General features: G+C 43.4%; 1 protein-coding gene and 1 long non-coding RNA gene across 3 annotated transcripts in view; one reads left to right on the forward strand and one right to left on the reverse strand.

Annotated features, from left to right (window-relative positions):
- The window catches only part of LOC113630597 (uncharacterized), a 47,770-nt gene extending 36,718 nt beyond the window's left edge, over positions 1-11,052 (forward strand). The window contains exon 8 of the long non-coding RNA XR_003437031.1: positions 9,417-11,052. This is a non-coding gene — a long non-coding RNA (uncharacterized LOC113630597). The remainder of the gene's footprint in view (positions 1-9,416) is intronic.
- Positions 1-17,230, reverse strand: part of LOC113630596 (general transcription factor II-I repeat domain-containing protein 2) — a 54,148-nt gene extending 36,918 nt beyond the window's left edge. For both annotated transcript variants that reach the window (XM_027126192.1, XM_027126191.1), the window contains exons 1-3: positions 16,643-17,230; positions 8,573-8,676; positions 1,292-1,430 (exon numbers count right to left, since the gene is read on the reverse strand). In XM_027126192.1, coding sequence (XP_026981993.1) covers positions 1,292-1,430; positions 8,573-8,671 — 238 coding nt within the window. In that variant the 5' untranslated portion in view covers positions 8,672-8,676; positions 16,643-17,230. The remainder of the gene's footprint in view (positions 1-1,291; positions 1,431-8,572; positions 8,677-16,642) is intronic.
- Between the last annotated feature and the right edge of the window lie 291 nt (positions 17,231-17,521).

The raw sequence follows: 17,521 nt of genomic DNA on the forward strand, positions 1-17,521 counted from the left end.
TGCACTGTGAAAATTTTTTAAAAATCTGTGATTCAATTTCAACGATTAGAAATCCAGTTGGCAGTTGACACTGATCTGAGCATACCTTTCTTGTTCATCAATTACATACTCACCATCTTATTTAAAGATTGCTTCAGTTTTTTAATCTTCTTGATAGTAGAGACCCTAAGTTTGGTCTTCAAAGTCAATCTGAATCAATCATCCTCTCTCCTGTATATATATATATATATATGTATGATCTTTCATAGATATAGGTTTGTTTTGTAGTAAAATGGTATACACTTGGCCCTTGAACAACATGAGGGTTAGGGGTACTGGTGAAAATCTGTGTATAATTTAGTGTCGGCCTTCAGTACCCACGTTTCCTCCGTATCCACGGTTCCTCATTTGTGGATTCAGCTAACCACAGATGTTGTAGTACTGTAGTATTTACTATTGAAAAAATTCCAAATATATATGGACCTGTGCAATTCAAACCCATGTTGTTCAAGGGTCAACTGTGTACATATATAGAGAGGATATATATAGAGTGCCAGACAATTTAAAACTCTGAGAGGACTTCCTATGCAGAAAACTCTATGACATAATTCAGAGCAGGTATACGTCCTTTGCCAACCCTTGGAGACATCTATATATCTATACCCATATCCCCCTACACACACACACACACACACACACACACACACACACAAGATAAACTTTTTTTTTTTTTCCTTTCTTGGTTCCAGGGAATACAAAATTGCTAATTCAATACCTGGCAGATGACCTACAGTGGTAGAGATAATCATTATACAGCATGTAGGTTTTAACACACTAGACTAGTTTAGCTCACAGATGACCACATATGCTCACTAATGCTCCTTGTAACACGTATTGGCACATTGAAGGCTCCGAAAGTCCCACATTAAAAAAAAAAAAAAAAAAAGACAAAGGAGTATAATGGCTATTAGCTGAAAGAAAAACCGACTAGGCCTTGAAGGAGTTTCTCCCTTTCCTTTGGGAAGGAGTAAAATAAGAGTATTTTTGCTCCATTTGGTTTTATTTTAGGAATGAAAGACAGTTTCCTCTATGTTCTTCAAATGTATTCTACAAAACCGGGGCCCTGCTGAGGATACAGTGTAAAATACATTGACCATGTTTCTTGGACTCAGTGTTTTGCTAAGTCAAAGGGATGTGTCAGAACCATTTTTAGGATAATGCTTATGACATCTTAGAAGAAAATAATACATAAGTCTTGCCTGCCAAAATTCTAAGATTTATGAATACAAAGGATAAAATTGTTAACACCTACAGTATTTTGCAAAATCCTTCTGCAAATCCGTTCTGGCATTGATAAAAGCACGTCCTTTCTCTGTTCCAACGACAAACACGTCTGTTTCATACATTGCAATGCAGGCCACTTCTGCCTTGGACTTGGCCAGTTCTTTACACTGAAATGGAAAAAAAAGAATAAAATATTATCTGCAAGGGCAGATCTGGATTTTTGTGGGGCCTGTGAGGTCTGCCTTAAGAAAAAAAGTACAAAATTAGGTACAAAACAAATATTTCTTTAGAATGAGAAAAACCACCAAGAAAAAACAAAACAAAACAAATTTTATCAAGCAAATACCATTAACATCATAAAACCGCGAGAAGAATATTTTTATTCAGCACCTGTGATGATGTTTGTAATTTATAATAAGAAATGTATATATTTGGTTATCTTCCACTGTTTCTGGCACAAAGCTCCTAAAACCCTTGGAATTTTCTAAGAGCGAGATAAAGGTGTCTTTTGCTTTGTTAATGAGGTGACTTTGGGACCAGCCTAAGGATGGGGGCTGGCTGCTGGGAAAACCAACCAGGTGATTAGAAGGTGGGAACTTTCAGTCCCACCCCCCCTGACCTCTGGGGAGGGGAGACGGACTGTAGATTGAATCAATGGCCAGTGGTTTAATCCATCATCCCTAGGTAATGAAGGAAAAGACAAAAGGATTGATGAACAAGTGGAGATTTAGGGAGAGTGGTGCACCTGGAGAGGGCATGGAAGCTCTGTTCCCCTTTCCCCACACCTTGCCTTGTGCATCTCTCCCATCTTTCTGTCCTTGAGTTATATAGATCCTTTTATAACAGTCTAGTAAATCAAATGCTTCTCTGAGTTCTGTGAGCAGCTCTAGCAAATTAATCGAACCCGAGGAGGGGCATGTGGGAACCTCCAATCTATAGCGGGTTGGTCAGAAGCACAGGTGACGATGCGGGCTTGCCAATGGCATCTGAAGTTGGGGGAGGGGTAGGGAAGACAGTCTTGTAGGACTGAGCCCTTAACCTGTGGAATCTGACGCTCTCTCTAGGTAAATAGTGTCAGGATTGAGGTGAATGGTAGGACACCCAGCTGGTGTCTAAGAATTGCTTGTTAGTGTGGGGAAAACACCCATGTTGGAACTGAGTGCAGAATCTTGACCGCCTGACACCTGACACGCCTGTCTCATATGCCTTTTTCCCCTACATCTTTGGCTGCAGACTCTTTGCCTCTTCCTGTGACAAAAATTTCATAATATCATTTTCTATGGAGAGAATAGAGATAATTTAATGTTTCCTCCAACGTGATTGATTACCTTTTTATTATTGATGATAAGGATAAATGAAACATGAAAATTCATACCACAGACACACTTGCTGTTCTTCGTGGTGCTACAGACAAGAATTCTGATAAATTCTACTTTATGTAGTTCCTTTCAACAATTTAAAAGAATGTTTGGTGTATTTATAACTGAATACGCTATGTTACTGAGTATCTTCCTGACCAGAGGGAACTTCTGTTTTGACAACGCATCGATGAAAAACAAATCCTCTGTTGACAATTACACCCATTTAATGACTGGAAGAATTTTCCACAGACTAGCTGCTGGCTCTGTACATTTAAAACCTTGTTTCTCCTCTACTACCCACATACTTTTGGAGTTGGGAACATGTTCACACCACAACATGACCTTGGGTCTTGTCCCTTGATGTCGAGTTACCGGAAGAGTTGACAGTCAACCATCGGATTATTCCTGGAAACCATTCCTATACCAGGGCATCTAGCAATAATTTACCCAGACACAGAAATAACATCAAGCCACGTAATACTTACCACTAAACTAAAACTAAATGTAATCTCCAACCCAGCTTCCCCTTCTTGAGACTCCCAAAATGCCCATCTCCACTCAAACATCACCTGACACAGTGGCTTATAGGGGGCAGAATAATGGCCCCTAAAGATGTCTACGTCCTAATCCCCAGAGCCTGTTATTTTACCTTACAGGCAAAAGGGACTTTGCAGATGTGATTACAGTTAGGATCTTGAGATGAGATTGTCTTTTTTTTTTTAATTAAAGGTTTTCAAAATTTAATTAAATTAATTTATTTATTTTTGGCTGCCTTGGGTCTTCGTTGCTGTGTGCAGGCTTCTCATTGCAGTGGCTTCTCTTGTTGCAGAACATGGGCTCTAGGCACGCAGGCTTCAGTAGTTGTGGCACGCGGGCTCAGTAGCTGTGGCCCACAGGCTTAGTTGCTCCACGGCATGTGGCATCTTCCTGGACCAGGGCTCGAACCCGTGTCCCCTGCATCGGCAGGCGGATTCTTAACCACTGCGCCACCAGGGAAGCCCAAGATGAGATTATCTTGATTATCTGGGTGGGGCCACAGGGGTCCCCTAATGAAACCACAAGGATCCTAGTATAAAAAGAAGGAGGCAGAAGGGGATAACAGGGGAATCCAAGGGCACATTGGTGCCCTTGCTGGAAGGAACCACAGGTCAAGGAATTCCAGCCCGAGGAGCTGGGAAGGGCAAGGCACAGTTTCTCCCTGGGAGCCTCCAGAAGGAGCACAGCCTGTTGACACCTTGATTTTAGCTCTGTAAAACCCACTTTCTGCCTTCTGAACTCCAGAACCGTCGTCAGATAAATGTGTGGCGTTTAAAGCCTCTAAGTTTGTGTAATTTGTTATAGGAGCAAGAGGAAGTTAACACAGGGCTGTGACAGAAAGAGGAAGGCAGAACAGGAGACAGCAACCTTAACTGATGTGGTGAAAAGTTCTCACTTCAGCAAATTTTACAAAAACATATGTGCATGTGTTGCTAGGATCCCCCAAGGCCATGGAAGTGGCCAGTGCAAGGCAGGTGCCCAGAAGCTTTTAAGCTCCATTAACTTCATGGCAAATCTATCTCTGTGTCAAATGAACCAAAAATTCAGCTCTTTATCTAAAGTATAGAATCTGGTATTAGGTGAAGTTATCAATCTTTAGTCTTACTTAGGTCATCATTGGTAGAAAATATCTTTTTAAAAGCATTTTTTTCTCATTATGATATATGCTGTTACAAAAATTTTAGCAGATACAGAAAAGTACACAGAAAAAGAAATCACCTCTAATTCCATTACCTAAAATTACCCACTATTCACATTTTAAAATATGCACACACAATTTTTAAAAACAAAATTAGAAACATTCTACTGTATATAGGTTGGCATTCTGCTTTATTCACTTTTCATTATTTCTGAGCATTTATAATCCTGAAAAACATGATTTTTGAATGAATATATAATATTCTATCCTATGTATATGCCATAGGTTAACCATAACATTACTGAAGTTATTTTCCTGTTACAAATAACACTACAATAAACATCTGAGTTGTATGTCAATTATACCTCAAAAAAAAAAAATTCCAAGGATGTAAACATTTCCGTACACGTTTATTTCCATGGGCTGGAATCATGTCAGTGGCACACCTGACTCAAAGGATATAAATTCTTTTATACCATCGTGCCACCCTGACCCAGTGATCCAGGTGAGCCTCACCAGTGACGCGTTGGTGCCACGCACCCCTGATGCGATGTGATGAGAAGATGAGGCATCTCACCTCTCCGGTCTTCTTTCCAAAACTCCATAACGCTGGTCTAAACAGGAGGGCTACATCAGAGAAACCCAAACGGAAGGAGATTCGATAAAATACCTGACCGGAACTCTGCAGAACTGTCAAAGTCATCAAAAATAAGAGGAGGGCTTCCCTGGTGGCGCAGTGGTTGAGAGTCCGCCTGCCGATGCAGGGGACACGGGTTCGTGCCCCTGTCCGGGAAGATCCCACATGCCGCGGAGCGGCTGGGCCTGTGAGCCATGGCCGCTGAGCCTGCGCGTCCGGAGCCTGTGCTCCGCAACGGGAGAGACCACAACAGTGAGGCCCGCGTACCACACACACACACACACACAAAAAGAGATTGAGAAACTGTCACAGATCAGCGGAGCCTAACGGGACAGGATGATTAAATGCCATGTGGGATCACAGGGTGGAGCCTGGAGCAGAAAAAGGACATCAGTGGAAAAGCTGATGAAATTCGAGTGAAGTCTGGAGTTGGTTAATAGTGATGTACGGTATTGATCTATTAGTTTTGGCAAATGTACCATAGTTACATATAACGTACCACAGTTACGTAAGTTATGGGTGAGGAGTATGTGGGGGCTCTCTGTATGATCTTTACAGCTCTTATTTATTTATGTTTTTGGCCAGGCCACGTGGCTTGTGGGATCTTATTTCCCCAACCAGGGATCGAACCCGGGCCCCCTGCAGTGAAAGCACAGAGTCCTAACCACTGGACCACCAGGGAAGTCTCCAGCTTTTCTGTAAATAGTAAACGTATTCCTAAGTACGATAACATTTTATTAAAACACACACACACACACACACACACACACACACACACATCCCTCGGTTTCTGAAAGCCTGAGGAAGGGGTGAGTGAGAATAACTGTTTAATGAGGGCAGAGTTTCAGTTTAAGAAGATGAAAAAGTTCTGGAGATGGGCAGTGGTGAGGGTCACACAACAGTGTGAATGTACTTAATGCCACTGAACTGTACACTTAAAAATGGTGAAGATGGTAAATTTTACGTCATGTATATATATTATATATATATATATTATATATATATATATATATATATACATATCCTACCACACACACACAAAACTTGATTTTCTCAAGAAAATGTCATAGCTCCCATCCAATCCGTCGGTAAGTCCTAGCAACTCTACCTTCATCAGATCTTTGTGGTCCCATCGCTTCTTATCTCCACCACTCCCACCCTAGTCCAGGCCACCAAAACCTCCCACGTGAACCATGGCCTGCAAACTGGTCTCCCTACTTCCACTCGTGTTCCACAGTCATCGACTGTTGACACAAACACCCCCCGCCACTGCCATCACTCCTTTGCTCAAAACCTTCCAATGCCTTCCCACTACCTGAGGGAAAAAGTCCCAGTCTTGATATGATCTGGTCACTAGCTGCCTCTTTTTTTTTTTTTTTTTTGGCTGCACCGTGTGACATGCGGGATCTTAGTTACCCCGACCGGGGACTGAGCCCGTGACCCCTGGCATTGGGAGCACAGCGTCTTAACCAGTGGACTGCAAGGGAAGTCGCAGCCTCTTGTACTTGACCTCTGACCACATCTTCTTTCTTCACTCTGCTCCAGTGTTACTGGACTTCTTGATATTCCTTGAAAACACCAAACTTGTTCCTGCCAAGGGGCCTTTGCACAAGCTGTTCTTGGTGCTTTGAACACTCTGCCCCCAGATACTGGCCTGACTCACTTCCTCACTTCATCTAGGTCTTTGCATAAAGGGCAACTGCCCAGAGAACTTCTCCCAGACCACCCCCCTTAACCATCTGTTCTCTCCCCTAAACCTCTGTTTTCTGACCCTTGTTTTATTAATTATTTTAAAAAATATATTTATTTATTTACTTGGCTGTGCAGGTCTTAGTTGCGGCATGTGGGATCTTTAGTTGCAGCATGTGTGTGGGATCTAGTTCCCCGAACAGGGATCGAACCCAGGCCCCCTGCATTGGGAGTGCAGAGTCTTAGCCACTGGACCACAAGGGAAGTCCCCCTGACCCTCATTTTAAAATAATATTATATTTACTGATACACACACACAGACTTTGTTTATTGTCTGTCTCCCCAAGTAGAACATGAAATCTATGTGAGGGGGACCTTATCTGTCTTCTCAAGTCTTCTGGCCCCAGCACCTAGAAGACCTTGACATATAGGAGCTGCTTCATGAATATTTGTCAAAAGAAGGAATGTGGTCAGTTCTGGGGTAAGATATTTCTAGTTCTCTTCAAATAGGTCTGATGCTTTTAAAAAAAATTCATTCCAGGGTTGTTGTTTTTTTTTTTAACATTTTTATTTACCCTCAGATAATCTAGGATAATCTCCCATCTCAAGATCCTTAGCTTAGTCACATCTGTAAACTTTCTTTTGCCAAATAAGGTAACGTTCACAGGCTCTGGGGATGAGGACAGGACATCTTTGGGGGCCGTTATTCAGTTTACCCTACGTTGCTTTAAAATTTTGTCTTTATAGTTGGTTTTCTACAGTTTAAATATGATGGGTTTAGGTATGCGTGTGTGTATGTGAGTGAGTTACCTGTGTGTTTGGTATTTTGCCAATGGACCCAATATTGTTCTTTATAGAAAAAGTAAATCTCTCTCTAGATTTTTTTCTGGTCCAGGATCCAGTCCAGGGTCACACTTTCTATTGGCTGTCCTGTCTCTCCAGTCTCCTTCCATCTGGAACAGACAGATCTCCATCTTTGTCTTTCGTGAGACTGACATTCATGGAAGTGCAGCCCAGTTACTCTGTAGGATGTCCATAAATGTGGGTTTGTCCTATGCTTCCTCCTTGGAGGCAGGAATGCCAGGACGCGGCACTGCCCCTCCTCAGTTCCTCCCACCAGGCAGCTCGGGAGGTCCCTCCGTCCCATTACTGCTGATGTTCCCCTTGGTCACTTGATTTAAGGGGGTGGCTGTCAGGTTTCTCTACTTTTATAAAGTTACTGATGTTCCGTTTTTTAATCAATACGTTGTGATCAGATGCTTTGAGGTTATGTAAATCTCCCCTCAAATTTTCACCCACAAGGTAAGTTTTACACTTTGGATGTAAATAGATGCATATCAATGGATTATTAATTTTTTAAAAAATTTATTTTATTTATTTATTTTTGGCTGCATTGGGTCTTCGTTGCGGTGAGCGGGGGCTACTCTTCACTGTAGTGCGCGGGCTTCTCATTGTCGTGGCTTCTCTTGTTGCGGAGCATGGGCTCTAGGCGCGCGGGCTTCAGTAGTTGTGGCATGCGGGCTCAGTAGCTGTGGCGCACGGGCTTAGTTGCTCCGTGGCGTGTGGGATCCTCCTGCACCAGGGCTTGAACCCATGTCCCCTGCATTGGCAGGTGGATTCTCAACCACTGCACCACCAGGGAAGCCCCTGGATTATTAATTTACCTTTGACTTTAAACAAAAAGTATTCTCAAACAAGGTAACGGAGGGGCCTTCATTAAATTTTCAGATCTAGAGAGATTACATTTATACAATTCCATCCATAATGTAAGAAAAAAATTTAATTATCTGACAAGCCCATCATCCCCTATAAAAAAGGATATGTGCACACAGATAGGATGTAACACTGAAGCTGAACATCAAAAGTGTCGGTGAAGTGCTTCACCGTTCTGATGCTTGGCAGTGATCCAACCACGTGACATTTTATAGAACTGCAAAGCCATCTCACCATGGACTCAAGGGCAGACACGAGGAACGTCACCACCATCCTGCTCTCCGAGGACTCCTCATTTGTGATGGGCAGGGTGGACATTGCTACTTGGGCCATGATCCCTAGGAAAGAGAAGTATTAGGAAAGTGAGTGGTAGAAATTCAGTGTCCTGCTCGACATGTTTAGAGCTGTGAGGGTCCTCACAGGTGACCTAGTTCAACCCTTCCTTTAAAGGTGAAGAAACCGACACTTAGAGACAGTAAGTGCTTTGCCTAAGATCTCTGTAGAGCAATGCTAACTTTCCATAGTGTATTTTCCACTAAACCTAAATATCACCTTCTCATCAAATAAATTCAGGTATGCTAGAGAGGCATGTTAACTATTTCCCAGACGAGGAGGAAGGAAGGTAAGGAAGGTCCTTTATTGATCCTGTGTTGTGTTGTCAGATTTCAGCACGACCATGTCGGGTACCACATTCTGGTCCACATACACAGGAAAAGGAGAGAAGTGGCTTTGTGTATTACAGATGGGAAGAGAAAATCCCTTCCTTCCTTTTCCTGCTAGGACTTCTGCATGAAAGCTCATTCTAATTTTCCCCAGACTCTAAATCAAGTGAGCATTAAAAAGTTTCTTTGCAAAAGTTTCTCTAACATCATAAAAAGAGTTCTTTGAACTAGAGCATACAATGTAAGCACTTGTCATCGTGTCCTGCCCCTGCAATATCTGGCTTAATTATGTTTGTAAGCAAAAGATAAACAGATCAACATAAATATGTATGTGGGAGGAAGCCTAAAGATCTACGGGGGTGAAGTACGGTGGTCCTATAAGGCTATTCAGAAATATTCGCAAACGTTTCTTTCAGAGCCCGTGGTTCAATTCCTTGCCCACTTGAAGGTATGTGGCCGCATGCCTTGCCTTGGCCAAGGATGTCAGGGAAATGACGTCACTTCCACGCAGAGGTTCCTGCCACACTCCTTGCTCTGCAATGGATCTGCCACGTTCCATATGGTTGGGTTCTAGATTGAGGAAACTGTGGATCAGACCCACAGCCAATCACAAGAGACCTCTAGGGCAAGCAAGGAATAAATCCTTGCTCCTTGAACGCACCAAAATCTGGTGGTGTTTTTAACCATCGCCTACCCTAGCCAATCTGGATGGATATAGCAGGCTGAAAAGGAATTCTAAAAATATAACTACTCATCTATCTAGATCTTCTGAAGACACCTGAGGATCCTTGAGGATCTCTTAAGTTAGAGCCGAGGTCTTCCTGAGAAAGAAAGAACGTAGACTAGCATGTACAGAGCCATTAGGATGCAAATTGTTTGACTTAAAATTTTTTTATAACTTTCCCTATTATGAAATAGAACATGAGAGTGTGACATCATACCAGGAACATAAATTAACAGGCAAGACCTGGGCATGAACAGGTGAGGAAATATACTTCAGTTTGAGGACTTTATTTTATTTATTTATTTTTAAAAATATTTATTTACTTAGGCACGCTGCGAGGCTTGCAGGATCTTAGTTCCCCGACCAGGGATCGAACCCCTGCCCTCTGCAGTGGAAGTGCGGAGTCCTAACCACTGGACTGCCAGGGCAGTCCCAATTTGAAGCTTTTAAATAATTATCTTAATATCAAGACTTTGACACTCTTTGACGCTTGTTATCACACCCATATTTGAGAACAGATAGAAGTCTGTGAATGTTGTTTGTCATAACAAGGACTCTATTCCCACAGAGCTGGAGTCAGAAAAAGCAGCAAAAGCAGCACCACCAAGGACACACGTTAAGTCTTAGAAACTCTTTCCTCTAGCATCTCGATTCCATGATCATCACTTAGTACAGCAGGCCGAAGCAATGGGTATCACAAAGCATGAAACAGCAAAGGCACGCTATTTTTGCCACTTACCAGACTATGCACTTAGATTATGCCCTATCCTGATTCTTTGGGAGCTCAGAATATTTTCATTCATAATTCTTATTTTCCCTTTATTATCCCAGACAGAGAAAAAGGAGCAGATGTATTCTCACGTTACAAACATGTTGATTTGTCCATGAAAAGCTAGACGCTGGGCAACTTCCTGCCTACTGCTGTTTGCACTTCTCACCTTCTATGGCTGTAGATCTGTTACGTCAATCACATTCAGTGTGTGTTAAGAAATGGGAGGGACACCATACCAACAGCCCGTGGGGATGCCACAGGCGAGGAGAGGTCCTATTCATTACCAGAACTTTTCAAGAGCATCTTAGTACTTTTTGATGGTAAGAACGCTGGAGGGGACTGAGTCCCGTCAGGCTTGATGGGGAAGGATGCATTTCATTTGGGGCTTTCTGGCTGTATCTGGATTACAACAGAAATTCACTGAACTGTTCTTTGCCTGTCCCAAGAGGTCATTTCCCTGAATAGTCCTTTTTTTTAAAAAAAAAATTTATTTATTTATTTGGCTGTGCCAGGTCTTAGTTGCGGCACACGGGATCTTCGTTGCCACGTGCAGGATCTCTTTTTAGTTGCAGCATGCGGAATCTTCAGTTGTGGCATGTGGGATCTAGTTCCCTGACCAGGGATCGAACCCAGGCCCCCTGCATTGGGAGCGCAGAGTCTTAGACACTGGATCACCAGGGAAGTCCTCCCTGGATAGTCCTTAGTCAACGCTGTTCATGGAACATTCCCTGCACCCCTAACCCGGTGGCTGCATCCTCTCCTGCTCCCTTTGCCAGAAAGAAACTGCTATCACACAGTGGCATTAACAGTGAACACCAGAGGACACACCAAGTTAGGCTGGTGATGCAAGCTTACAGGGCATGAGGCATGATGGGCTGGTCCTCACAGAAGCAGGGGCCAGGAAAGCCAGGTTGTGGATTCCCCAGACCACCAACCTGTTCCGGGACCCCAGTGGGCAGCGGCCCTCAGGTTCCTCCTCTATGACTAAATCAATCACTTACTATGAAGGTTCCTTTCACCTCTGAACTTCTATGGGCCCCCTCGTTTTAAAATCAAGGGAACCACATATTACATGAGTCTATGCATATGAAATGTCCAGAATAAGGAAATCTATAGAGACAGAAAGTAGATTAGTGGTTGCTTAGGGCTGGGAGGTGGGGTAGCTAAAGGGTACAGGGTTTCTATTCAGGGTGATGAAAATGTTCTAACATTGACTGTGGTGACGACTGTCCAACTCCATGCATATATTAAAAAAACCACTGAATTGGGGGTTTCCCTGGTGGCGCAGTGGTTAAGAATCCGCCTGCCAATGCGGATGGGTTTGAGCCCTGGGCCGGGAAGATCCCACATGCCGTGGAGCAGCTAAGCCCACGCACCACAACTACTGAGCCTGTGCTCTAGAGCCTGCAAGCCGCAACTACTGAGCCCACGTGCCACAACTACTGAAGCCCTCACATGTAGAGCCCGTGCTCCGCAAAAAGAGAAGCCACCGCAATGAGAAGCCCGCGCACCGCAACGAAGAGTAGCCCCCGCTCACCGCAACTAGAGAAAGCCCGCACGCAGCAACGATGACCCAACTCAACCAAAAATAAATAAATAAATTTATAAAAAAAAAAGAATTCTGATTAAATTACTTCATATTAAAAGGTCCAACTTGAAATAATTTTTATTTATGCAAAATATTGGCAAAGCTAGAGTTTCACTCCAATTTCTTTTCTTTATCTTTACGTGTCAGCTGCATTACTTGTTGAAATATTAAAATAATTTTCCCATTGGAAGTTACAGAAATCTCACAAAGATTTTTAAATAAGCTTTCAAATATAGTGAACATGTGTTCAATTTTTACCTAAAATAAAGAAAATATTTGTTTTAAAAAAGGACTCACGTGGGTAAATTTGCACTGTTCTAAAGATAAACCTGGAACCAAGCTCTTTAATACCTTACACTGTTTTTTAAAATTGTGATGAAGAAATATATTCTTGACCATTATCTTTCAGAGTTAACTAATTCAAACACTGTTAAAAAAAAAAAAGACTATGTCTCATTCAGCGGAGTCGAGTCTTACAATGGAAGTAGGTATACCAAAAGGCAAATTCAAGCGTGGTCAACATTATCCGAGGAAGCAGTACATATCTTTCCCAGAGAGAACATTTTTCTTCCATGATTTCTTTCATTGTTTAGGGGACAGGCTTTTCTAGCTCTTAATCAGCAGATGCAACTTTGCCGACACCACACATTTTTTCAGGTAAGTGCTTCTGAAATCTGTCAACCTCCCCTAGCGGGCTCTGCGTTGTCTATCACAAGTCCATCCCCTCTTTGGTGGTGGTTTCCCTTTTTTCTTTGAACTTTGCCATCGATAGATATGTCTTTAGATTTCACGTCGTCTAGCCATAACTTTAATACTTTGCAGTCTCTCTAAAGCCTTATCACATACTTGGCTGGTCACTTAGCAGCTACTGGAACCCTCAAAGCCACAGTATGGTGACTCTCATGTTGAAGACATGAATAGTGGATTCATCGTGACCGCTCTGTGACCTCTTGCTAAATCCTGCAGAGCCAGTTTTCCCTGCAGTGTTGACATGGGTCATTGTTTCTTCCATTAATCATCCAATGATGTAGTGTAGGGGCCATGATGTATGAAAAATACGCATTTTTAAACAGTAGAACCAGACACACTGTTGTGAGATGCTCACACTGAGAGCTACCAGAGATCTGAGCCCACTTAAGGGACTGGCATATTCCAGGCTCTTATGCTTGCACCTAATCTGTAATTACACCACAGTAATCTCTGAGAGGACTGTGATGCCAAAACTTTAACAGAGAATAAAATAACAGGCAGAATGAAACTAGGTGGAACTCAAAAAAGCTATTATCAGTTGGTGTCAACTGTGCTACCAGCAATAATTTTAAAAACGTATGTTTCATAATTATTGCTTTGTTTGCACCCTTTACTTAACAGCAAATGGAGGCAGGAACTTTGTCTTTTACATTTTATGATTTAGAACACACCATGTGTCAATACCACATCCAAACTAATGAACCATGGTTATAAGCTAATCACGTGGTTTCCCACCTTGAGGACATTTCCCTGAGAAACAAAATCATTGCATTCTAATAGTTAAAAATCCTTGACAATGAGAGCTTGTACCAGAGTTCAACCCCCCAAAGCCTATATGGTGATTAACTTCTCTACTGAAATCTAAAGCACCAGCTTTGTTCATTTAGATCACAGATTTTATATAGTGCTTAACTTTTTGCTTTTTTAAAACTGGAGATGTAAACTGAAACAACTCTCAAATCTCACAGTTTTCCCAATTAACTTTGAGGACTTTCTCTCCTTTTCAATGTTATATTTTACTAATGAAAAGCAAACATCAAAACCAGACTACCACCTATTTTTATAAATAAAGTTTTATTTGAACATAAGCCACACTCACTGGCTTGCATCTTGTCCATTGACTGCTTTCCTGCAAAGGCAGGGTTGCATGTGACAGAGACCACATGTCCTCAGAGCTGGAAATATTTATTATCTGACCCTTTACAAAAAAAATTTGCCCATCCCTGTTCTAGAATTCATTTCCACCACTTAAATTTTGGAATGTCATCCACTCCATTTATCAAACCTCTGAAATCTTGAAATAGACACCTGCTTTATTTTTTAAACTGTTTCTAAATTTACCTTTTCAAAGGTTAATTTTTCAGGTCCCTGAGGCCTTGATTTTAATTAGCAAGTTCCCAAGGTGCCACCTTCTCCCTGACTCAGCCCAGGCCTACAGTAAGTGGAAACTGCAAATGCAGGTGTACCTATTCAACATTCAACAGAAATGTATTGAAGTGGTCAAGGGGTACAAACCCCCAGTTATAAAATAAACTAGTCCTGGGGCATGGTGACGATAGTTAACAATACTGTACTGTATATTTGAAAGTTGCTTAGAGAGTAGATCTTACCACAAGAAAAAAAAATTGTAATTATGTGATGTGATGGATGTTGACTAAACTTATTGTGGTAGTCATTTCACAATACATACATATGTCAAATCACTATGCTGTACTCCTAAAACTAATACAGTGTTATATGTCAATTATATCTCAAGCTGGGAAAAAATATCCTAAAAAAAGAATAATAACAAATTCAAGACAACCAAGGACTCTTCTGGGATGACCAAGGAGTATGGAAAAGAACTAGACATAATATGTATTTTCAATGTCAAAAAATGAAAAAAAAAAAGTCAAAATTAAATGCTTGGGAATTCCCTGGGGGTCCAGTGGTTAGGACTCCACGGGTTCAGTCCCTGGTCGGGGAACTAAGATTCCACAAGCCGTGCAGCGCGGCCAAATTAAATGAAAAAAAAAAAAAAGCTTAACAAATAATCAAGAACTTTAGCTTAGCCAAACAAATGTTTAAAATTTAAAAAAATGTAATGAGCACGTGCTATATGAAAATATACACTGCTGGCAGGAAAGACAAGGGGGAAACAAAGTGATTTTTATGTGAATAAAATCCACGTCCTGCGGTCTCGAGTTAGACAAACCTGCATAGATACAGAATAGCAGGTAATGAAGGCAAAATGAAAGCCAGAACCCCCCGAAATGGTTCTGAGTCAACAACCTGGGGGATGAGACTGAAAGCATGTTAGCAAGTTCTGCTTGCGAAGAGATCTTCCAGGCAGCAGGTGTGGGTAAAGACCCAGAGCTGTGGGGCACTAAACAACAGGAAGGCAGAAAGAAAGTTGACCCGCTCCAAATGCATTATCACCTGCAGTAGCCTGGCGCCAAGCCCTGTGTCCACTGAAGGCAAGGTGGCCGGTCACACAGATCAAGCCTTCCTCTCCAGGTGGAAGAAAAGAAGAGACAAGGCTGCTCAACTCTTCGACTGCAGCTATGAGCAATATCCAATTTGCCAATTTCCAATCCCGTATTTAGACATCTGCTTACTTCAAATTACCAGCAGGAAACTAAACGGTGGCATTTTTGGCTCAGCCATTCCATTCCTTGGTATGTACCCAAGAGTTGAAAACAAATGTCCACACAAAAACTTGAACACTGATGTTCAACAGCAGTATTCATAATGGCCCCAAAGTGGAAATAATCCAAAAACATTCGTCAATTGATGGAAGATGAAAATGTGGTATATCCATACAATGAATTATTATTCAGCCATAAGAAGGAATGAAAGAAGCCAGACCAAAACACTCCCTTTGATGATTCTATCCTTAGGAAATACCTGGAATAGGCAGACACACAGGGATACAAAGCACATTGGCGGTGTCCAGGGTGGGGATGGGAAAGGGGAATGACTGCCTAATCGATATGGGGTTTCTTTGGGGGTGATGAAAACGTTCTAGAATTACTGGTGATGGTTGCACAGCTCTGTGAATAAACAAAAACCACTGAATTATACACTTTTAAAGGTGAATTTCATGGCGTTATGTCAATAAAGCTGTTATTAAACAGCAAAGCTTGGGTTCGAAGCACGGGGAATATAGCCCTACAAACCTTTTTTCTCCTCTATCTCTAAATCATAATCGTGAGGGACTGTAGTCTAGGACCAGAGCCGCCTTCTGACCTCTAGGTTGGTTTTCTGCCAACAAACCGGCCACTGGTGGCCGCCCCAGTGACCACACCCACGACAAACCCCACACCGCGCGCCACTCGGCAACGTGAGCGACGTGAGGGGCGGTGTCGGGACACCGCCGTGGAGCCGGGCGCAGTTACCAGGCAACAGCGTCTGACCCGCCCCCCCCCCCCACTAACCAATCAAGCGCGTCCGCACGCAGCGCGGTATCCCCACGTACGCCAGCTGGAGCGTGACCTCACGTACATCGGGCCTTAGAGAGCCCAGAGTCTGCAGCACCCACCCCCACCGCCTCCGCTCAGCCAATCAGAAGGAAGAGGTATGCGCGTTCCGTGCGTGCTACCGTTGCCCCCGCGCCAGGGCTTCCCCGCCCCACCCCCACTCCTCGGGCCTTGCTCGCGGGGCGCCGGTTCGGGGGCCGGTCGGGCTGGCTGCGAAGGGGCTGCTTGCAGCCCGCGCGCCTGGGCGGGCGGTCTCCCCAGGCCTCCCCTCCGTCAGGCCCGCGGGACGAGAAAGTTCCAAGCAAAGCACCCGCTCTTAATGGCGGCTGCGGCGGGGGCGGGGTACGCACCTGAGGTCCCCGCCGGCGGGCAGCGCCCGGCCGGCCGCGGGGTCCGAGGGCTGAGCCACCTGGGAGTGGCCCGGGGGCCGAGGGCGGCGGCCGCAACCGCGAAGAGGCGAGGGCGCGGCGTGTGGGCGGCGGCCGAAGCCCTGCTCTCCACTATCCCTTCTTTTTCTCTTTCTTTTCCTTTTTTTTTTTTTTTTTTTGGCTTCCTGGAAGGCAGCCTAGACTCGTGTGTCCGCAGCGCCCCAAGTGGGAGTTGCCGTTTCCGGTGCCGTGGAATAGTTCAGCTTCACAGTGAGCTTGTTTGGAAGTCCCTTAGTCTCGCTCTGTTCAAGGCCAGAAGTGCTCGTCCATCTTCAGTCTTAGATGAGTGGCTGCATGTGTCTGGTCTCGCCCCTGACACCGCCCCCGAACGTGGACTACTTTCTTGCTGTTATTTAATTTGATAGTTTCGTATGATTGCAGTTTGTACGTTTAAAGCGGTGAGGTCACAACTCCAGTGACCGGTGAATCTGCCTTAAAGCCAACGAGTTGTTATAATACTGTAACAACGTGTCCTCACCTTTTGATGGGGGTCAGTGACATAACCAACCCAACCATCAGATGGTGATGGCACTCCGGCAAGTAGTCGAATGTTACTATAGTGTTGTTTAAGCAAAGTTACATATTTTATATATGCCAAAAGGAGAATAGAAACCTTTTACCCATTGCTCCGATTTAACATAGCTGCCTTGTTTCTCGTTTTAAAGGAATATTCAGACGCAGTTGAAGGCAGCGTTCTCATTCTTGTTCTAATACACATTTTCTTTTGCAAAAAGACAAGTGTCACGATTCGCTGACATTTTTTTCTGTAAGTGGCTCACAAAGATATGCTTCCTAGCAGAA

This window comes from Aethalodelphis obliquidens, unplaced genomic scaffold (assembly GCF_003676395.1).
Source record: "Aethalodelphis obliquidens isolate GAN/ISIS:26980383/991018 unplaced genomic scaffold, ASM367639v1 scaffold30, whole genome shotgun sequence".
NCBI lineage: Eukaryota > Metazoa > Chordata > Mammalia > Artiodactyla > Delphinidae > Aethalodelphis > Aethalodelphis obliquidens.